Raw genomic sequence first — 21,464 nt, forward strand, 5'->3', positions numbered from 1 at the left:
CTGGATTTGGGCATCCAGGTTGCTTTATAAAGCGGAACAGAGGTGGACGCTGCTGACAAATGTTGCGAAAAACTCCAGGCTGGGGCTTATCTGTCCCCAAGCACAGTGCTCACCCAGGGAGCCACATCTCAGCATCCTCCTGGTCACCCAGCGCAGATGTTGGCCTGTCCCAGCTGTGCTCTCCTGACCTGCCCATGCCACTGACTTGCCCAAGTGGCTGATGCCCATCGCTCGCCACAGTGCCACTGTGAGAAACAATCCAGGGGAAAAACAATCCTTCAGGGAGGTCAAAACCAGCCAGGAGCACTTTCTTGATAGCTGCTGGGTGAAGTTCAGTGGCATGTGTTAGTCAGGAGTTATAACTACATTTTAAAAAGACATAGAATCATAGAACGGTTTGGGTTGGAGGGGACCTTTAAAGGTCATCTAGTCCAACACCCAAATCATGCCTGTTAGAGTAGTTCAACCCTGTACCAAGTGAGAAAAAGAACCCAAATAAACCAGTTAGATTTGATGATAATTAACATCAAGTGTTAAAATAAATCTGTTTCTCTCTCCAAAGGCCATTCCATCCTGCAGGAAGAGGTGGAGTCCCTCCACTAGCAGTTAGTGATCCTAGAAATAATAGGGACGCTGGCTATCAGTGATGCTGGTTATCAGGGATGCCGGCTAACAGGGATGCTGGGTAACAGGGATGCTGGCTAACATGGATGGTCCCCATGGCATAGCCGGAGGACTGTGGGGAACCAGCCCTCCTCTGATGCAATGAGGCACGATGGAGTGAGACAACTATTTCACCCTGAAGCATTTCATTTGGTATTCCGGAGATCTTACAGCCACCGTCTCACGCTGTCCAGCAGCAACCATCACCTCCCCCCCGTTTTTCAGCCCTTCTGAGGGCTCTCGCTTTCCACCGACTATGGAAACAGCTTGAGATGATGTTGCTTTTTTAAGCCCTGATTTTTAGCCTGCGGTGGATCCAGGGTCGTGCTGAAGGCTGCGGGGGAAGGCGACCCCCCACGCCCGGCGGTCGCCGGGCGTGGGGGCTCGCCTTCCCCCGCAGCCTTCAGCACGACCAGCGCTCCCAGTAGCTTCCACCATCCCCGGAGCCTGCCCGGCTGGCCGGGGGGGGGACAGCGCTAGGGGGGGCCGCTGAGCCGACAGGAGGTGGGCCCAGCTCTATGGTGGCGATAAGCACCGGCCATGGGAGCCGAGCGGGAGGCGCGGGCCTGCGCCGCCTTCTACGGGGCGCTGGATATGGCTCAGCCGGTGCTCTCCTGCCTGCGCTGCCTGCGGCAATTCGCGGGGTAAGAGGACGGGTGCTGGGAGAGGGGACACCGGCATCCCCCCCTCGGGCGCGGGAGCCCGCCGGGAATCTTCCGGCGTGGAGCGTCCGAGCATCCCCCGGGCGCGGATCTCGGCATCCCCCGGGCGCGGGTACCCGCCGCGCGTCCCCCGAGCATCCCCCCCGGGCGCCGGTCGGGAGGTACAGAGGGACGCGTGGTTCGGTCCGCGACATGGGGACCGAGCCGCCCCCACCGCCCACCCCCCCCTTGCCCTCATCCCCTTCCAGCCCGCTCGGCAGCAGCGGGGCAGCGAGGGTTTTGGGCACTCCCACCTCCCCCAAGGAGCCCCCCAAGGCTTGGGTTTTCCAGAACACGCTGGGTTGTGGACTTTGAGCTTTGAGGAGTTGTGTCGGTGTGTCCCCCCCACACCCCCAGCTGGGAGAGAGGAGCATTGCAAGCTGGAGCACTCCAACCCTAACCCAAATCAAGCTGCGGCACCCCTACCCCAATCTAAATCAAGCTGGGGTACCCCAACCCTAATCCCCACCAAGGTGAGGCACCCCCTCACCCCAAACCAAATCGAGCTGGGGTATCCCCACTCCAATCCACATCAAACTGGGGCACCTCAACCCTAATTTCCACCGAGCTGGGGTATCCCCCACCCCAATCCCCACTGAGACAGGGTATCCTCACCACCATCCCCATCCCATTTCAGGAGTACTGCCAAGAGATGCAAAGACAAGCACCTGGAGGAGGCTGTCCTGCTGTCGCGGGAACTGAGCGAGAGTCTGCGGGCACTGGGTGAGGTGGAGGCACGGCCCCTGCTCCGCTGCATCCTGGCTTTCCAGATGGAGGCAACCGGCAGCTCCAGCTCCTTCCAGAAACTGGAACAGGTCTGTAATGCAACCACTGGGCTGCAGCTTCAGAGCACTATTAGCCACAAGTGTAAGCGACGGTCTCGCCCGACTGCCCGCCACCGGCACAGCCCTGGTGCAGCGCATCCTTACCAGCAAAGGGGCCACAGCGATGCTGCAGAGCTCCTCTAAAAGCACATTGCATCTGATATCTCTTGGGGGTCCGGGCAGACCGGCTGACTCGGGGTGTCTCTCAGCAGATCTTGACCCAGCTGGCAGTGGGGAAGGAAGCCCTGCTGTCCCAGGAGGTGGGCGCGCTACTGGCTGGCCTGGTGCAGCAGGGAGAGGTGAGAGCACCCCAGTTGTGTGGTGGCACCGGCTTTCGCGGAGGCTTGGCTAGAACCCATTTGTGACAGGGACCTCCTGGTCTGGGCTGCCTGGGATCCTTTGCTTCTCTTCCTACCATGCCCGGGGCTCACCCTTGCTTGCAGCCAGTGACACGTGGCTGCCTGTCACACCAGCCCTTTGGTTGTCACTGAGACAGCTTCTGGCGCAGGCAGGATCCTCCTGCCCAAGATGCCAAGCCCCAGCATGTCATTACGCAGGTCAAACTGTCCTTCTGCCCCCACAGGTGCTGTCTCCTGGGGACCTTCAGTCAGGTTAGTCTCTGCTCCTTCCCCTCCGGAGGCTTATCCCAGCCCACATCACCGGTGCGTGGGACACCTCCTGTCCACCTAGACCGGGTCCTCTGCACTTGTGGGAGGGGGAGCAAAAATCAGGGATCAGCCGGATCTGTGGAATCTCTGCGGAGGTCCCAGCAGCACCCGATGGCTCTGCCCACTCACCTAGGGTAGCTGGAAACTGGACGAGCCAAAGCATTCCCTGCATCCCAGTCCCCTTCTCGCCCTGCTTAACAGCAGCGCAGCCCTTGGCTTAACCGGGAGCAGGGCCAGCTGCGGGCACAGTGCTGGGAGGGCCAGGGGGTGATGCTGTCCCCTTTCCCTCAGTGTGCATGTTCATGGAGGAGAGCAGCCTGGGCCGGCAGCACTGGCGGCAGAACCTGGTCCCACTGCTGCAGGGCCTGGCCACCACCTTGCGCTGGGTGCTGCAGAGCCAGCCCGTGCCTGGTGGCATGTGGGGCTACCTGGCTGTCAAGGTAAGAGCCGAATTTCGGAGAAGAGGGGAAGGATCAGTCCCTGGAAGGACTGTCTGGGCACTGGCAGCGATGTCTAAGATGGATGTAACACACAGAGCCGCTTTGAACGGCCATCCCATCCCTGGGGAATAGCTGCTTTTTCAGAGGTGAGGGATGCTGACAGCCATCCCTGCGGCCCCCGTCTCTCCTCTCCTCCAGGCTTGCCTCCAGCTCTTCCAGGCACTGCCGAAGGATGTGGCCCCACTGGTGTGGAGCACGGAGGGGAAGAGCGAAGTCCTGCAGAGCCTGTTGGGGCTGCTGCTGGAGGTGGCGTGGGGAAAGGTGCGTATGGCCCTGGGGAAGGAAGGGGCTGCCTGTCCCAAGGACCAGAGCAATGCCATCCTTCCTGGGTGCTTTCCCCATTCCCCTCCCCGAGGGGAGCCTGCAGAGGCAGCCCCAGTGCCTGGGGTACCCATGGGATCCTGCGTAGTTACCTGCATGGGCATGGAGGGAGACTTAAATGGGTTCTGATTCTCAAATGGTGTTTTGAACTGTGCCTTTGCCTCCCTTGCGAGTCCAGGCCCCAAACAAGGACACACGGCTGCTGGTGGGCACGGCCCTGAGCATGCTGGTGAACACGGCCCCACATCCCGAGAGCGGGGCCAGCGCCGCACTGGCCCTCTTTCAGCTCCCTGACCGAGGTGTGTGCTCCATCCCGACCCTGGGTGAGCATCTAGGGAAGGGGACAGTGGGGACAGGCATGTTTGGGTACGAGGGGAGAGATGCCGGTGCAACTCAGCAGCAGTGCAAGCTGGATTCTGCCACCGTGTCCTGCTCTTGGGGTCTGGGACCCCCTGGCTGCCACCATCCACCTCTCACGGTCACTCTGCGATGAGCCAGGGCAGTTCACTGTCAGAGCAGCATTTGGGTTTGCTGTCTTTCTGCCATCTAACGCAGCCATTTCCCACCAGGTGAAGGGGAGCTGAAGTTTGGGGAGCTGGCAGTGGAGGTCCCCCGGGTCCTGGAGCCGGATGGGCTGGAGAAGCTGGTGCTCACCAGAGGTTTGCTGACATGCTGCAAGACAGACATCCTCAGCTGCCAGCTGGAGAGCTTCACCCACTGGGTAGGAGAGCTCAAACCCAACGGCCAGGGATTTGGAGAGCCCCTTGCGCAGGGCTGGCGGCCACCGATGGGGGCTGTGGATCTCCGGGGAAGTAGCTGGGCTGCATTGCTCCGCACCAGCAGCTCCATATGCATCCCACTGAGCACGATGCATTAGCCAGGAGCCTGCTTTTCCAAAGGCATCTGAGTGGGGATTTCCCTCTCCTGGGGAGCTGAGAAGCCAGGAGGTGCCAAAAGTAGCGGCAGCAGCATTCACCACCCAGGCAGAGTGCAGCCTCCAGCTCTGCCCATCTCCAGCATCTCCCAAGTCCTCAAGAGCTGAGGACTTCCAGACAGGGAGCAAAAGCTAGCAATAACCTACTCTAAGAGCAGAAAAACCAGGCAGTGCTCTCCTCGCCTGCCTGGTGACGGGTTTTTCTCACCCCGGAAAGCCTGCGCCTGCCCGCTCCCTGAGCCACTGTGCTCCCGCAGGCCTGCCTGCTGCTGGACGTGGTCTTTCCTGCCTTGTATGCCCTGACCAAGGATCAGAAGGACTGCCACTACTACTGCTTCCAAGGTAGGAGACGATGACCCTGCCGTGGTAGGGAGGTTTGAAAGGTTTGCTGTGCTCATGACGCCCGGAGCCCCGGTGCTTCATCTTCTCCCAAGGAAGATGCTTTTCTGGATCTTGGTAGCTAGTTTGGAAACTGCTGTTAATTTCTGCTCCAGCCTGGTGGACACTAACCCTCTCAGGCTCTTGTGTACCCGACGGGGAAACCGCTCCCCTTGCGCACAGGGTCCTTAAGCCCGGCAGCCCGTGAGAGCTCTGCTGCAGGCGAGTCTCGGGGCGAGGGCTGCAGCGATGCTCTCTGCTTTTGCAGCCTGCGCCCTGTGGCTGCAGCGCCTGCGGGAGAGCCTGCCTGCCGTCTGGCGCCTGACGGGGACACGCATCCTGGCCCAGGACGCCAAGCTGCTCCAGCAGCTCACCCAGCTGGTGTGGGACAACGCCGAGACCCCGGTAAGGATGGGATGCCGAAGACCCATGCTACGGCTGCCAGAAACAGCCCTTCCTTCACCCAGCTCATCTGCTGTTCCCCTGCCCGTAGCACACCCCTGCCTGTTTCAGCTCCATCAGATACATGGCCTTGCCTGTGGCTGCCTGCAGCTCCCCTCTGGCAGGGCAGGGGCACCCGCACTGCTGAGGCCGGGGCACTTGTCTCTGCAGGACCATGTCCCAGTGCTTTGCCCTCCCCCCGCAGCACCCACCGGCGCAGTTCCAGCCTGTCCACATCTGCTGCCTCACCAGCTGCCATCCCGGTGTCCCCAGCTCCTAACCCTGTGGTTACCAGACAGTACTGAAAGCCCACGGCCATGGGAAAGCGAAGGGTCTTTCCTGCTGCAGCAAGATGGAAGGGGGAACCCACCCTAACCTCTCCTGCTTGCTGTCCTTCTGCCCTCAGGTGGAAGGGGTGGCCGAGTTCATCCACAGCTCCTTCCGACTGCTCCTGGAGATCTACCATCTCGAGTGCCAGCACTTCCAGGACCAGGAGAGGCCCCTCTACCAACAGATGCTGCAGAAGGTGGTCTCGATGCCATGGCAAATCAAAGCCAGATACGTGCCCCTGTGTGCCATCGTTCCCTACGTGGGCAGCCAGCAGGTAGGGAAGGTGGGGGGCCGGGGAGGCCGGGTCCCAGCTGGCACTGCTGCTGGGGTGACATAGCCTCTGTCCGCTGCCTGTCACCTTCTCCTGCCCAGCTCAGCCGTGCGGGCAGACAGCCTGCCCAGCCAGGGGGGCATTTTAGCATCACTTAAGGGACAGTATCCCTGGGGGGGGTAGTGAGCTTTGCCAATTGATGCCCACCATATTCTGGCCAAAAGCAGCTTGAGGTACCAGAGATGCCCAGTGCCATGAGTGACCGCAATGTGGTCTGTACCCGGATCTGTCCCCCTGCTTCAGCTTGGCAGGGGGATGAGAGTCATCTGCCTTTCTCCCAGGTGCTGGACGCCTACCCGGACCTGCCGCAGCACCTCCTGAGCTGCCTCTCCACTAACCACCTGTGTCCTGCAGCCACCGAGGTCTACAAGGCCCTGGTGCGGCAGCAGTGTGCCGAGCGGCAGGATGGGCAGCGGGGCACGGAGGCAGCTCTGGCAGAGCGGTGGGCGCTGCACTGGCTGCCCCTGCTCTCCCAGGCGCTCCGCTCCCCCCTGCCCATCCTGCAGAGCAATGCCGCCAACCACCTCCTCGCCTGGACCCTGCGGCAGCTCCCGGCTGCCCAGGCACTGCTGGCCACCCAGTTCAGCGGCCGGGACACAGCATCACTCCGGGCTTGGGTCTCACTGCTGAAGGCGCAGAAGAGCGTGGCGGGGGCCCTGCCGCTGCGGGGCGAGGCGCTGGACCGGCTCTCCTGCTGCCTGCGCGCCCGCGAGGAGGGCGTTCGGCTGGCAGCGTTGGGTCTCCTCTGCTGCAGCCCCAGCACCAACCGGCCCCTCTCAGGCAGCGAGGTGCGGCTGCTGCGGGAGTTCCTGCCCCTCAACCTCAACTGTGACTCCTCCTCGTTCCGGCAGCTGCTGCAGGCAGCGGTGCGGAAGGCGCTGGTCCGGCTGCGGGACAGCTCGCTGGCCCAGCTGCGAGGGAAGGTGGCCCAAGGTGCTGAGCTGAGCGAGGGAGCGGGGCAGCTTGCCCAGGCAGTAGGTGAGGCAGCCGCCCACAGCACCTCCACCACAGCCCCAGGGGATTCGCATGTGGGCGCCCAGCCTGGCATCGCTCTCTGCCCGCAGGCTTTGTGGAGTGGCTGCTGCAGCTCAGCATCGCCTCGCTCAGCCCGGGCTCCAACTACCAGAGGAAGAAGACGGCTCTGCTCCTCCTGGCCACGGTTTTGGAGACCTGCACGGACACCTGGAGCCCTGAGAGGAAGAAGGGCCAACCCCCGCGTGAGTATGGGCAGCCCACCCAGAGCATCACTCCTCGGCGGCAGGGGTGCCCCCCATCCCTGTCCCACTGCTCCATGTCCCCACCGCAGGAACCATGGCCACGCTGCTGAGCTACGCCAGGCAGAGCGGCTGCTGGGACTTCTTCTCCCAGCCCAATTTGTTGGCGCTGCTGAGCTGCTTGCAGGACAGCACTAACGAGGTGAGCCTTAATGGTTGTAAAGCCGCCTGCCTCAGCCCCAAGTGGGCTCAGAGGGGAAGGATGGTGGGCTTCCCCTCCTGCCCTGCCCCAGCAGCTGCCCCCTCCGTCTTGTGTCCCAGTCCCCCCCCCACCTCTCCTGTCTTGGCAGATCAGAGACTTGGCCTCGGAGCTGCTCGTCCACTACTTCCCCCCAACGTTCCCCGAGCCCGTCGCCCTGTCCCTCTTCCAGCTGGCTCAGGACGCCCTGGGCAGCCCGCGAGTGCAGGAGGCTGAAGCTGGAGCTCTGCTGATGAAGACCATCCTGCAGAAGTATGAGTTCCTGGACTTCCCCTCCCCGCGGTGGCAGGACAGCCCCCGAGACCACATCGGCAGCACCAGCGTATCGCCAGAGGCTGCGCTTACGACTCGGGGCAGCGAGGGCTTGGGTGTGGAATAGCCTTGGGGTGGGGATATGGGTAGTGCTGGAGTGCAGGACCCCGAGCCGGGGTGGGAAGAAGCTGCACAGCACGGTTTGGGCAGAAAACTCCTTCATCCTCGCAGCAGCCTTTACCTCTTTCCCCAGGTCAGACAGCAGCACCATGAAGAGCCTGGCCCTGGAGGCCGAAGCAGCCCCGACGCTGCCCAACCGAGGCCTGTGCTTCGCGCAGCACCTTCTCCGTGTGCTGCAAGCCCAGTACGCTGCAGCGTGCCGGGACCTGCTGCAGGCAGCAGCCACTGCGCCAATGCACGGTACGTCCCCAGCCTGGCAGGGCAGCAAGCGGCTCCTGCAGCAGGTCTCCTCCCCGGGAATTCGGAGCAGGCAGGGATCGTACAGGCAGGACTGGTGCCACGTCCTTGCCTCAGTTTCCCTATATTACTGCTCCACCTGCCCGTCACGCGGGGGCCCTGCTCGCTCCCCTGTGCGTCAGCCATTGCAGCTGCAGGCCCAGGCAGAAGAGCTGGGGTCACACCAGCCACCGCTGTGACCAGAGGTGGGTGTTTGTGCAGGAGCCGTCGCAGCCCTGCGGAGGTGCCTGCTGCAGGTGCCGGAGGTGGCCGCCTCCATGCGGACGGCAGAGTTGGCACAAAGCTGGCAGGAGCTCCTCACCCGCCTCGTGACCACAGCGAGAGACATCACCTCCTTCCTCCTGGGTGCTCTGCAGAGCCAGCAAGGCCCTGGTGCTGATGAGCAAGGTGAGCGTGTCCCCGGGGGGGGGCGGGAGGGACATCAGCCCCAGGAACCACTGACACCTCCATCACTGCTGTCCTTGACCCAGCAGCCCTCCAACCCGCAGGGAAAGCACTTGCTTTGGGCTCGCTGCCTCTCGTGGGGGCAGCAGTGGAGCTGGGCCGGGCATTGGGTCTAAAGCAGAACAGCCAGGCAGGGATGCTCCAGGTGTTGGGCAGATGATCCTGGAAGCCACAGGAGCAGAGCAGCAGTTGCCTGGTTTTGGGTCCCTTTCTCAATTGCATGAGACCAGCAGGCAAAAGCCTTCCAGGAGCAGTGAGGCACTTGCCCAACTGGAGCAGCTGGGAGAGCAGGGGCTGGTGGCGCCCTTACAGCAATGGCTCGGAAAGAGCAGTGGGGCAAAGCGCATCTGCGGTCCTGAGCAGGACACATTGCAGGACAGGAGCCACTGCCATTTGTGTGCACAGGGGACAGCGGGTCCCCCCCAAACAACATCCCCTTCCCTCTGCCCCACACTCCCTGCAGGCACTGCCCCACACCGCCCTGCTCAGACCAGGCTTCTCCCTTTCGCAGCTGCTGCCCCATCGTTTGCAGACATGGGGAACGCCATCGGCTCCCTCATCATGCTGGGGAAAGGCCGACGGCAGGAGGAAGAGGAGGAGGACTCAGTCCTGCTGTCAGAGGACCACAGCCTGATCCTGACCTGCTGCTGGGTATCAGTGAAGGTAGGCACACCTCCCCATGGCACTGGGGGGAGGGGCAGCCCGTCACAGCACCCACCACCCGGCTCACCCCAGCGGTTGGGTTCTTCAGCTCCCCTTGGAGCATCCACCCTCCTTGGGAACAAACAGTGGGGAATCTCTGCCCTTACCTCGGAGCTGCCACAGACCATCCTCACCCCCTGCCAGGGAGGATGCAACCACCACCATCCCCAAAAGCAGCCACCTCCCTGCCTGCCCTTATGTAGCCCAGCTGGTTCCGCAGCACTGACAGACCCCAGCTGTGGCAGAGATGGGCTCCCTGGCTTGCAGCCCTGCGGCTGCCCATCATGGCTCCTTTCTGACAGCCACCCATCCCGGCTTCTCCTTGTCTCTGATGGCTGCCTGGAAAAACGCCGTTTTTGCCATGCACGCGTTGCAGCTGGCTGGGAAACCACCATGCTGCAGAGCCTGTGCATGCTTGTGGGCATCCCACCACGGCCACGCTGCCTGGTGGTGCCAGCGACCGAGAGCGCCGGTGCTGGGGGGCAACGGCAGCACCCGCTGTGCTTCCCTGCGGCAGCGACGGTGGGGCAGGACAGGAATGGGGCAGCCCCAGTGCCGGTCCTCGTGACTCTGCTTCTTCCCAGGAGATAGGGCTGCTCCTGGGGGGCCTGGCTGAGCTGCTGCTGGCCCCAGCGCTGCCCACCGGATCGGGGTCCCTCCTGCCGCTCCCCACCCTGCAGACAGCCGCGAGGGTGTTCCAAGAAATCCTGCTGCGGTGCCGGCACTGGGTAAGACCATGTCCTGCCTGGGGTGGCTCGGCCCCATGCCCACCCCTCCCACCTTGTCCCTGCCCCGGGTCGATAGCTGGGGGCTCTCGCTGGCATGCGGGGGAGGGGGGCGGCGCAGCGGGACAGGGTCTGCTCTGGGGCAGGACGCAGAGCATGGCTGGAAGCCCCCAGCTGGGATCCCAGTGCCAGACCCCCGTCATGTCCCCACACCGTTGTGTCTTCTTGCTTTCTCCTTCCCCTTTGCAAAGAGGTTTCTGGGGGCCATGGCGGGCCTGTGGGTGTACCCTTCAGGGTGCAGAGACCTGACGCTGCTCTGCCCTAGGGAGCAGTGGAGGGCTGCAGCATGGGCTTCACCAAGTTCTGTGCCGCTCTGCTGAACCAGCCCGACGCGGAGCTCCAGGCGATCCCACAGACCATGCTGGAGCAGGTACCATGCTCGTTCTGCCCCACATTCCCCCTATGCCCCAGGGAGTCCCAGGGCTGTGTGTCCCCACCCTGGGGTGAGCCACCCGCCTGGTGGCCGAGATGCCACGCTGCAGGGCTGGTGCGCCCAGTCCCCTCCCTGCAGAGCAGCCGCAGGCTCCAGCCGGCAGGTTTCCAGCCATATCTCAGGTGGGTTTTGTTCCTCAGGGCTTAGAAGCACTGAGCGGACCCCGGAGCAGCTCGATCACGCGCCGTGCTGCCGGCTTCCCCATGCTCTTCCTCTGCATCGTCAGCGGGGAGGCCCCGACGCAGGCACGGCCGCTGCTGACCCGCTGCATCCAGATGCTGCTAGCCTTGGCCACCACGGCCCTGCCGCAGGACTGGGACCAGACCCTCGACCTCCCGCAGGTGAGTGTGGCAGGCACTGAGCACCCGGCTGCTGTAAGCCCGTGTGGGGACAGAGTGATCTGCACGAGGTCCCCTAAAGGCAGCCACGCCGGGTACCCCAGCCGGAGGCTGTGCTAGCACCGAGACCTCAGGGTGAGCAAAAAGCTGCAGCCCTGGCCACGCTGCCCATCCGGGGAGCTGGAGACCTGATGGCCCTTTGGCTCCCCTGTCCCTTCCCACCGTCTTCCCTTCACACGGGAGCGTGAGCCCCCTCCCCACGCAGTGCTGCTGAGCCCCGTGCGCTCTCCCCAGGTGTGTGCCTGCCACGTGCTGCAAACGCTGGTCCGCGGCGCGGGGCTGGGCGGCGTGCTGCTGCGGCACGCCACGCCGATGGTGGCCCTGGCACTGCAGGGACTGAGCTCGCCATGTTGGGCCATGAGGAACGCGGCCATCCAGCTCTTCAGTGAGTACAGATGGGGAGAGATCCCTGCAGAACCGATGCAACCCCACGGGGTCCGAAGCCTGGCCAGAGCAAACATGGTGGGCCGGGGAGGGGGTAGAGGGGACCTGACGCTGGTTTCTGCCCTGTCCCTGCAGGCGCACTCACGTCCCGGCTGCTGGGTCAGCAGCGGAGCCGTGGGGAGGGCTGCCCGGCGGAGGGGGTGAGCCTGCAAGCCTTCCTCGGGCAGCACCCTCAGCTGGGTGACGTGCTGCTGGGTGAGCTGGGGGCAGCTGCAGGGCCCGTGCCGGGGGGAGCTCGCCTGCACCCCGCGCTCCATGCCATCCTCACCCTCCTGGCCCAGCTGCAGCCCAGCGCCGACGGCCCCGGCAGGTGAGGGGGCAGCGGGGATGCTCTGCCCCGGCCAAGGTCTCCTGCAGCAGGAGGTGGTCCTGTGGTGCTGGGGCTGGCCCTGGCTCCTGGGGGGTTTCGCTCCGGCCAGGGTATCACCATGTGGTGGCTTTTGTTGCTCCACAGCCGCTCTGCTCGCTTTCTGGGGCCGCTGCTGGAGCTGGCGGGGAGCCCCATCTACGCCGTGCGAGCGATGGCTGCCAAGGCACTGGTGCCGGTTGTCCCACCGCCCCGGTGCCGGGGGCTCCTCCTGCAGCTGGTCCGGCAGCTCCCCACCGGGCCAGGACGGGTCCGTTCGCACAATGCCGTCCATGGGCGCCTGCTGCAGATACGGGCGCTGCTGGCTCCCACTCCGGGCACCAGTGGGTGAGTGATCCCACGCCATCTCCCTGCCACAGACCCTGCGGTCGCTCTGTGCCGAGATGTAGCTTTTTGGCTTGCGGGTCCTGTGGTGAGGCTGCGCGTCTCCCCGCAGGCTGTCGGCCGAGGCTCTGCGCCCCGTGGCTCTGCAGCTGGAGGCACGGGGCTGGCTGCTCACCCCTGCCCAGCGCTGCCCGCTCGTCCGCGCCGCCTTCCTCCAGGTCCTTGCCCTCCTGCCCACGTCCTTCAGCCCCAGCTTCACCCAGAGCATCCATGACACCATCAGCGCTGAGCTGGACAGCCTCCCGCCGAGGGGAAAACCGGGATGTGCTGAGCTGCAGGTACCGCTGCCTGCCGGGAAAATCATGGCCTTCCTGGCGGTGAGCCCAGGGGTGGGAGGTGGGGACCCCCCACTCGGGGGGCACACAGCCCACTGGAGGCCGAGTTCTGGAAGGGGGATCCTGGTTTTCCTCCAGGTGGGCTTGGCCGTCCTCCACCAAACCATGGCCCACTTCGCGTGCAGCGAGGCAGCTCGGCTGGCGGACGGCGAGCGGATTGGTGCTGTCTGCTCGCTTCTCTGGCAGCCAAATCCTGATGTCCAACTTGCCATCCTGAGCTGGGTGATCTCCGGGGAGGGAGGAACGTGCGAGGAGCTGGAGAAGGCTCTTGGGCTGACATTGCTGGTATGATGAGGCTTGAAAGTCACCCAGTAAAGCAGAGGGTCCCCAATGCACCGCACAGATGGGATCCCGAGTGCTCACTGGGAAGCACGGTGCTTCCCGGGCTGAGGGTGCATGGGTGCATGGCACTTGCCCAGTTGTGCTGAGGTTGCCACCCCGCGGTGCCGGGGACACTAACCATGTACCTTCCTTCCTGTTGTCAACTAGGAGAGCTTGCGGTCGGTGCTGCGAGAGAGAAGGGACAAAGAGTTCCTGAGATTGTACCTTGAGGCTTTGCTGCATCTTTACAGAGAACCCTCGTCATGGTCCCAGGAAGCTTTCTGCAAGCTCCAAGGCTCCTCAGCAGCATGCCTGGAGATGCTGCTGCACATGGTGGAGGCTGAGTGTCCTGGTCCTGACCTCCTCTTCCAGGCGCTGTGTGCTGCCAGTCTGCTGCTCGCCCACCGGTAGGTCCCTGCTGCTGCTGGGGGGCTCTGCCTGACCCTTCCAGGAGATTTCTCCTTAGTCCTTGCTGGAAACAGAGCCACAAATTCCCACCTGTAGATCACAGCTGCCTTTGCGTCTGGGTCCTGCGGTCTCAGGGCAGTTGGTGGCCTTTGGGGCCCTGGATGGAGCTGGAAAGTGTACCTGAATTCCCGTTCCTTCTTGGGTCTCTGACAGGTTTGAGGACAAGGAGGGCAGCCTGGTGGAGCGATGGTGCACGGTGCTGGAGGCGTGCAGCCGGTCTGCTTCGTCCGAGGTGCTGCGGCTGGCGGCCGCCCGTTCCCTGCAGGCAGCGGGTGCCGATGTGGTGCAGCGATCCCTGCGTGCTGCCTGTCCCTCGCTTGTCCCCGTGGCTCTGCGGTAGGTACTTGCAGGACCAACGCTGCCCACAGCCCCTGAGCTGTTGCAGGTTAATAGGCTGACCCTCTGAAAGGCGATGTCCCCTGCAAAAAATTCAAGGGCATCAAAAAAAACCCCCACGTATTCAAAAATCACTAGCACCCAAGACCTTGCAGCCCACAAAAAAATTCTGGGTGGTGTTTTAATAGAAGCAGCCAGTCCCTTATGAGCAATAAACTGCATTAACGCATCGCTTGATCCCTGTCACTGCTCTCCCAAGCAGTGAGCTCTTGGGTGGTGGCTGGAGAAAAGTCCCCCGGCGAAGCATTGCCCTGGAGGGCTCTCATCCTCCCCTGCCCTCCAGGCGGGCTGGGGATGCGCTGGGGCATGCGGTGGCCTTACCTTCCCTTCTCTTCCCTTTCCCCAGGCTGATAAATGTGGGCATTCACCTTCTGCAAGACGAGGAGCGGGAGGTCCGGCACGAAGCCTCCGGTTTCGCCAGCCTCCTGCGGCAAGACCCGGGCGAGGTGCTCCGAGGCAGCTGCGTCTTTGTGCAGGACAACGTGGGCCTCTTGAGCCTCCTGCAGCTCCTCCTGGCAGAGTTTGGGGAGCACCCCAAAACCTTCGACCTGCTGCTGCAGCATCTCCCTGTCCTCGATCTCAGGGGCATCGTGGAGGAGCTGGAGGCCAACAAGTGAGTTGCCAGACCCCTGCGCTGGGTATGAGGCAGCACAGAGGACCATGAGGACAGCTCTCGGCTTCACCTGTGCCTTGGCTTTCCCCCCCACAGAGCCACCAGCCTGTACAAGGAGGACGAACCCAATGTTTTTGCGGAGCCGGCCGTCCTGGCGCGGCAGCTGCTCCCCGTCCTGCTGCAGCTCCTGGAGAAGGCGCCCGCTGGCAGCCCGCTCCATGCCGCAGCTCTGCGCTGGCTGGTGGCTGCGGGCCCCGGTGTCCTGCGTGACCTGCGGTACTGCGAACACCGCTGGAGCCGAGGTATGGAGCAGGGGGAGCAGGGTGGCGCGAAGCCCCCAGGACAGGCAAGCTGGTGTCCTCGTCCCCTGGGCCAGCTCTGCCTGGAGGGGGGAGGACACTGCTGCGCTTATGGTTCCTTTGCCCACTCTCTCTGCAGAGGCTGCTGCCTGCCGGGGGATGAAGGCGCTGGGCTGTGCCAAGCTGCACATGGCGGTGGCCGTGCTGCTGGTGAGGGCCCGGCTGGCGGCACGGGCACTGCAGGTGCTGGGGGAACGTGCCGCTGCCGTGCCGGGGCTGAGCTGCGGAGCCCAGGAGCTGGAGCAGGAGCTCACGCTGGTGCAGGGGCTGCTGGCGCAGCACGGGCTGGCCCCTGTGCCAAGCCAGGGCGGTGTGCCGGGGGAGCTGGGACCGCTGTCTGGGGCTGCCTGACAGGTCTGGGCACGGAGCGGTGTCACACCAAGCCCTGCAGCCACGAGGCTCCTGGCTCGCACTGCCACGTCCCTCCGTTTGCTGTATGCCCTTTCTGGCCGCGAGCCGTGAACGGCAGGTTCGGTGGTGTAACTCAGGGGAGCACCACTCGCTGTGTGGGACACGCTCCCTTCGTTCCCATTGATTTATAACTCCATCCCAAGGACACCAGTGCAGCATCACTTTGGCCCGTGCCTGCACTGCTGCTGGCAGCATCCGTGCCCTCGGGTCTGGCTGGAAGGAGGGGGCCCACGCTCCAAAGCCCTCGCACCCACTTTGTGCTGCTCGACTCCCACCACCTTTTTTTTAAACCAACATTTTAGCTCCTCTTTTGTGGCCCACCTGGGTTTTTGTCCCAAATAAAAAGGCCAAAAACATCCCCAGTATTGAAGCCTTTCAATTTTCCCGCTCAGGAGGGGCGGTGGGAGAGTGGGAGGCTGCGGCAGCGGGAGGCGGGTGGGAGCCAAACACATTGTGGGGCAGCAAATGGGCAACAGCCACCAGCTGCGGCTGGGGAGATCCAAACCCCAAAGCAAACCAACCCCCCTGAACAACCCAGCCCTGGGGTGCAGCCCAGCTCACGGCTGCAGGCAGCAGATGGGCAGCTGAAGACCCAGTGCCCAAATGAGCCCCTCTGGGCTGGGCCACCCCCACCACCGCCCTGTTGCAGAATGGGATGCAGCTACGTCCACTTCTCCTGGTCGCCAGGCCAGCACCAGCACCAGCAAGCGACCCCGCCAGGCATCCGGGCTTGGGGAGCACTGCAGGGGGGGACACCAGCATCAGCACCCCCGGGACATCTGGTCTTGCAGAGCCCCAAGCAGTGCCGCAGCCCCGGCTCGGTGTGCCCCAGATGGGGGGACGGAGCGGTGCTTGGCACGAGCACACGCTGACCCATCCTAATCTCCATCCTCAACCCCTCCTTGCCCGCTGCAGGGGCAGCATAAGCACGGCCAAGCTGAAGCGCATCAAGTTCTCTGAGGAGGAGAAATTCCTCATCCTAGAGGAGTTTAGCCTCCACAAGGACATCTTGATCTCCAAGAGCGGCCGGTAAAAGAACACAATGGCCTCTGCCTCCCACACTTGGGAGGAGATTGTGGCCGCTGTCGACTCCCTCACCCCCCTGGTCCAGTGTATGCCTGATGAGATCCGCAAGAAGTGGCAAAACATGGTCATCGACATCTGCAGGGAGCTGGCTGTAGAGAAGCACCTGCTGCTCCGCCAGTGGCCCCAGGAGAAGCTCTTACACATCTTCACCCTCTTCAACAAGCCCAGTCCAGGGCTGTTGGAACTGCTGCTCACGGCCTCAGCCTTCAGAGCGAGGATGGCCCCCCCAGACCCCCTGGGATGCTGGAGGCCACCCTGGACTCGCTCCTACGTGGCCAGAGCAGCGCTGCTGCCATGGGCCATGGGCTGCTCTGCCCCATGGGGACCCCACCAGCCCCGCGATGGAGAGCCTACTCAGTGCAGCCAGCGGGGAGCCCGACCCCAAGAAGAGCTTGCTCCTGACGGGGGCCCCAGGTCAGTGTGGAAAAGAGACTGCCATCATCCACCATGGCCCCCGCAGTCCCCTGCCCGCCCACAGCAGAGGTGCTCCCGATGGTGGCTCCCCATCCTGCCTTGCCACAGGGCCGGGGTGCAGCAGGGGTGGTGATGGCGCTGCCAGCCAGTTCCTCCGAGCCCCCCACACCCTTCGGCATCGAGTGCATGCTGAGCCTGGCGCTGGTGTGGCTTTGCCTTGGCGTGACCGCGAGCCTGGCGATGCAGAGCAGGTCAGCCCTGGCTCCAGAGAAGGGTGAGGCGCTTGCCTTGCTGCCGGACTCTGGCCACCTCTCCAACACCCACCGAGCCGGGCGTGCAGGATCCTTGCTGTGGCTCCTGGCCCCATCCCCAGACCAGGTGGGTTGCAGAGCTACAACAGCCCTTCCCGGGCAGCGGCTCCTCCTTTGCTGTGGACAAGCTGCCCAAAAACCCATGTTTTTCCAAGAGAAAATCCTGCCCGCTCTCCCTGCCGGTCCCAGCTCCCGCACTGGGGCAGCCGTACCCTGCCCTGTTCCCACCGGCCACTGCAGCACGTGGAGGACCCCCGGGGGAAAGGCCGAATCCTGCAGGGTTAAGCTTTGGGGAGGCTGCGGTACATGGACCTGGGGTCTGCAGTCAGCATCACTGACCCAGCCCTGCAGCCCGGCTTCCTGCGGAGAGCGACGGGGCTGGGAGGGCCGCGCAGTGATGGCAGGGACACGGGTGGGAGAAAAAGGGCAGGAGCAGCTGGTTGCCTGCAGCTTCGTGTCCCCTCTCCAGCTTTAATGCATTTCTCTGCTTTGCTCAGGCAGCCCACTGGTGGCAGAGGGGTCCCAGCCCTTTGCTGCCACCCACATCTCCTCTGGCCCCGTCACTCCATTTTCCCAGGGGTGTTTAGCGGCTCAGAGCTCCCCGGGTGTCTTGGCCGTGGCAGCGCGGGGCTCTGACACCGCTGTTTGCCGCAGGCGGCCATGTCTGGATAGAGGTGATCTCTGCCGGACGAGTGCCCGGTGCTGTGCTTGGCACCCAGCGGGTGGTTTGGGGGTGCAGGCAGGTGCCAGGGCCACTGGCACAGTGTCTTGGCTGTGGGTAACGCCGGCCAAGGCTGGACTGGGAACGCCACCAGTGAGGTCACGTCACACTGGGCAAGGAGTGGGGAATGGCGCCAGCGCAGCCCAGCATCGCCCAGCCAGGCCCTGCTCACCCCAGTGGGGGCGGCCGAGGCCCACAGCTGGGCCCAAACATCCACCAGCATCATCATCCTCATGTAGATTTGGGTGCCTACATTTAATTTCTCTCTGCACAGCACAGCACACAGCCGAGCTGCCCTTCGTGGCTCACCCCATGGCTCCCTGCAGTCAGGCCAGCCTGAACGTGCGGAGGGAGGATGCTCCTACAGCCTCGTGTAGCTCACCAATGGCAGCTCATTGCACGGCAAGATGTCACGGCTGAGCATGACATCATCGCGTTGTCCTCCCGTGTCACCACCGCATCATCACCTCACACAGATTTAGCCCCAGCGTTAAGTTCTTCCACCATTAACCACCACGTTAGCCATTCCCTTATTTTTAATCTTTATAAGCAGGCTTTTCTTCCCACTCTTCAACAAAATACTTGATGGAAAGCACGGGGAGTCAGCTCCAAGGGTGAGCAGTGAGCCTGCAGAAGGGTGAAATTAAATAAGATACCACGTTTTTATTTCATTCTCCCTCCCCAGCAAGCAGCGGTGGTGGGGAGGGCTCAGCTCACCTTTCGGAGGCCGGGGAGGGAGATGCTACACAAAGATGAGAGCGGGCGGGGGGCAGGCACAACCCTCCTGCAGCCCCTCCTGCACCCACGAGCCCTGGCACCCCGCCACGGAAGCGGCCACCCAAAATGTCCTGGAAGGGAAAGCCAGTGAGAGCTGGGGCATGCCGTGAATAATTCAAGATAATTATAAAAAATTGTATATAGTTGCATACATATATAGTAATATATATCGGCAGTTGGACCAGATTATCATTGTAAGTCTCTTCTAACTGAAATATTCTATTCTATGTATTTATTTTCATATCATATATTAGTGATTTATAGCATATATAATGTACCATAATATTATAAGATAAATCAATAATATTACCCTATAATATTATGGTCTATTATAATATCGTGTCATATCATAATATTATATTTATATAAATATTATATTTATAATTAAGAATATAAAAGGAAGACGCCTTAGGGGCACAGAGAGATGCTCCTCCATGTAGGTGGGATGTCCCTTCAGAGGCGCCCCCCCTCTTCCTCCCAAATTACCACCTACCTGGCTCCTTGCAGCCCGTGCCCGGTGCAATGGGGACGGGGGTGGGATGTGTCCCCCCGGCACTCGACGCACACCTGCTTGTCCCGCTGCAGGCGGCGGCTCCAGGCCTGCCCGCGGCAGGGGGGCCTTACCTGCGTCAGGCGGAAATAGCCGCAGTAGCTGGGGAGGGGGAGGGGGGGGAAGGGGGAAAAAATGGGAAAAAGGGGGAAAAAGAGAAGAAAAAGGGGGAAAAATGGTGGTTGGGGGGTAGGGTGGAGGTCGTGGTGTTTTCTCAATGGATGAAGGGTGTAAAGGGGTGATGGATTTGGGGTGCAAAGGGGCCATGGCTTCGTGGGGGTGGGTAGAAGGGTAATGGCTCTGAAGGGTGCAAAGGGGCCACAGCTCTAGGAGGGGGTGCAAAGGGGACATGGCTTTGTATGGGTCGCAAAGGGAACATGGTTTGCGATTTGGCAGGGGGAAAGCCTAACGGCTGTTGGGGAGGGGGTGTGTGCAAAGGGGCCACGGCTTTGTATGGGGGTGCAACGGGTCTGTGGGGAGGGCGAAGGAGCAATAGCTTTAGGGGGGTGCAAAGGGATCATGGTTTGGGGGGGGGGGGGGAGGGTAATGGCTCAGGGGGGGCGTGCACAGCTCTAAGAGGGGGATGCAAAGGGGCTGTAGATTTGTAGGGTGCAAAGAGGGCGATGAGGCTGGGGTGGAGGAGAAGGGTATTGGCTCGAGAGGGGTGCAAACGGGCCATGGGTCTAGAAAGGGGTGCAAAGGGGCTGTGGTTTTGTACGGGGATAACGGCTGGGGGGGTGCAGAGAGGCCTTGGGTCTGGGGGTTGCAAAGGGGCCATGGCTGCAGGGGGGCGTGCAGAGGGGTCACACCTACCCTGCCGGCTCCTCCGGCAGCAGCTGCCCGGCTCTCCGCCAGGGATCCCTGAAGTCCCGGCTGAAGGAGTCAGGTAATATCTTGGCCACTTCTGGCAGAAGGGCAGCCAGGGTGGGGGACATGATGGTTAAAGACACGACGGGACAGGCAGCGGGGACGGTGAGCCACGGGGGAGGTGGTCATGCACGAGGGAGGTGGCCATCCCCGTGGGACCCGCATTACCTTTGGCCGTCCCGCAGGTCGGGTGCTCCCCCAAGCAGCCGCGGCGCTGCTTGAGGTCGGGACAGGGCTCCCCTCCGTGCCGGGGTGGGACGGTGACCTGGCGGCTGCGGGCCTTGCTGCCGACCCCACACAGGGAGCTGCACCCGCTCCACGGCCCCCAGGGCCCCACCGCACAGCCCACCGCTGCCGGCAGGCCAGGGGAGCGGAGCGGGAAAAGAGAGGTTCAGTGGCAGGGAAGATGGAAGGAGGAGAGCAGCGTGGGTGCAGCCCAGGGGACGGGGAGAAGGGAAAAGGGTGGCGGTGGGAGCCCCTCTCCCCCGAGCCCCGGGCAGGGGCGGCCCTGCCAGCGCGGTGGCATTGTGCAGCGCTTCCGCAGGCCTTGATCCCCACGCCGCTGCCACAGCTCTGCATCGCGCTGAGCTGGGACCCCGCTAATCTCCCCGGAGATTAGGGAAGGCTGACTGCTGCAATTGTCCCAGGGGCCGCGGCTGGAGCCCGCCCGGGTGGGTTGGCTCTGCACCCCCAAGCCCACGCTCCCCGTTTGTCACCCCCAGCACAGCCCCTGGTTCCCGCGTCCCCACGCAAGGCATCGCCTGCGGCAGCGGTGACACCGGGGCTCATCCTGCTTGAGTCCCACCCTGACGACTTCGGCTTGCAACGACAGCGCTACCATCAGCTGCCGACCAGAGGCCACCCCTGTGGGCTCTTATTGCACTGGGAGCAGCCAGACATTCAGCGTGGAAAAAGGCGTAAAATCGGGATATTGCTCCAAATCCAGCCCAGCCGGCATCCCCAGATGCATCCCATTACTGCTCAAAGTATGGGGCTAACTGATAAGGGCAGACACCCGCCACCAAAAGCAGCAGCCCAGGCTGGGTCCAGCCAGTGCCATCCCACCCTGACACTCACCGGCACGGCGGCACGCAGCGTGGTAGTCCTCGCAGCAGTCGCCCGTCCTCTCACAGTACGAGTCACAGTAGCAGCGAGCCCGGTGGGCACCTGCGGCCCAGCAGGCGTTGTTCCTGCCTGGGCAGCACTGGTGCCAGCAGCCGCCTGCAGCACCCACCAGGTAGCCGGTGGCCAGCAGCCAGCCCCCACAGAGCAGCAGGCCCTGCATGGCACTGCGTCCCCACAAGCCCAAAAGGGACAGCTTCTCCCCTACGGGACAGGTTTGCCCCCGTGCTAGCGAACGCTGGGCAAGGAGCGAGGGCTGTGGCAGCAGCGGCACTGGGAGCTCTGGCCGCACCGCCCCTGGGCTGGGCGGGGGGACAAAGCCCGTTCCCTTCTGCTCCACCGCCCCTCGCCATCCCGGCTCTTCCCTCTGGCCAGGGTGAGGAGTTAATGAAATTAAACGGGATGGTTAATAAAATGCTGTGCACAGAATAACGCAACCCCAGAGCTGCCCGGGAGCATCTGT

General features: G+C 63.0%; 2 protein-coding genes across 2 annotated transcripts; one reads left to right on the forward strand and one right to left on the reverse strand.

Annotated features, from left to right (window-relative positions):
- Nucleotides 1–1,203: 1,203 nt before the first annotated feature.
- On the forward strand, nucleotides 1,204–15,500 carry LOC309678576 (tRNA (32-2'-O)-methyltransferase regulator THADA-like; the record flags this gene model as incomplete). Its single annotated transcript, XM_082491647.1, has 31 exons — nucleotides 1,204–1,307; nucleotides 2,002–2,179; nucleotides 2,401–2,487; nucleotides 2,772–2,799; nucleotides 3,148–3,296; nucleotides 3,495–3,617; nucleotides 3,856–3,976; nucleotides 4,247–4,398; nucleotides 4,869–4,953; nucleotides 5,258–5,394; nucleotides 5,837–6,034; nucleotides 6,373–7,069; nucleotides 7,156–7,308; nucleotides 7,398–7,507; nucleotides 7,656–7,816; nucleotides 8,070–8,236; nucleotides 8,495–8,680; nucleotides 9,249–9,400; nucleotides 10,024–10,167; nucleotides 10,490–10,594; nucleotides 10,798–10,998; nucleotides 11,290–11,440; nucleotides 11,575–11,809; nucleotides 11,954–12,193; nucleotides 12,303–12,528; nucleotides 12,664–12,870; nucleotides 13,075–13,313; nucleotides 13,528–13,710; nucleotides 14,117–14,383; nucleotides 14,480–14,685; nucleotides 14,822–15,500. The coding sequence occupies 31 exons, from the start codon at nucleotides 1,204–1,206 to the stop codon at nucleotides 15,091–15,093; spliced, it is 5,664 nt and encodes a 1,887-aa protein (XP_082347773.1). The 3' UTR covers nucleotides 15,094–15,500.
- Nucleotides 15,501–18,427: 2,927 nt separating this feature from the next.
- LOC309678596 (somatomedin-B and thrombospondin type-1 domain-containing protein-like) lies at nucleotides 18,428–21,224 on the reverse strand (the record flags this gene model as incomplete). Its single annotated transcript, XM_082491670.1, has 5 exons — nucleotides 20,957–21,224; nucleotides 20,048–20,230; nucleotides 19,826–19,916; nucleotides 18,956–19,114; nucleotides 18,428–18,533 (listed from the first exon to the last, which is right to left on the reverse strand). The coding sequence occupies exons 1-5, from the start codon at nucleotides 21,162–21,164 to the stop codon at nucleotides 18,428–18,430; spliced, it is 747 nt and encodes a 248-aa protein (XP_082347796.1). The 5' UTR covers nucleotides 21,165–21,224.
- Between the last annotated feature and the right edge of the window lie 240 nt (nucleotides 21,225–21,464).

Source organism: Vanellus vanellus (assembly GCF_965231255.1).
Source record: "Vanellus vanellus genome assembly, chromosome: 16".
NCBI classification, from domain to species: domain Eukaryota; kingdom Metazoa; phylum Chordata; class Aves; order Charadriiformes; family Charadriidae; genus Vanellus; species Vanellus vanellus.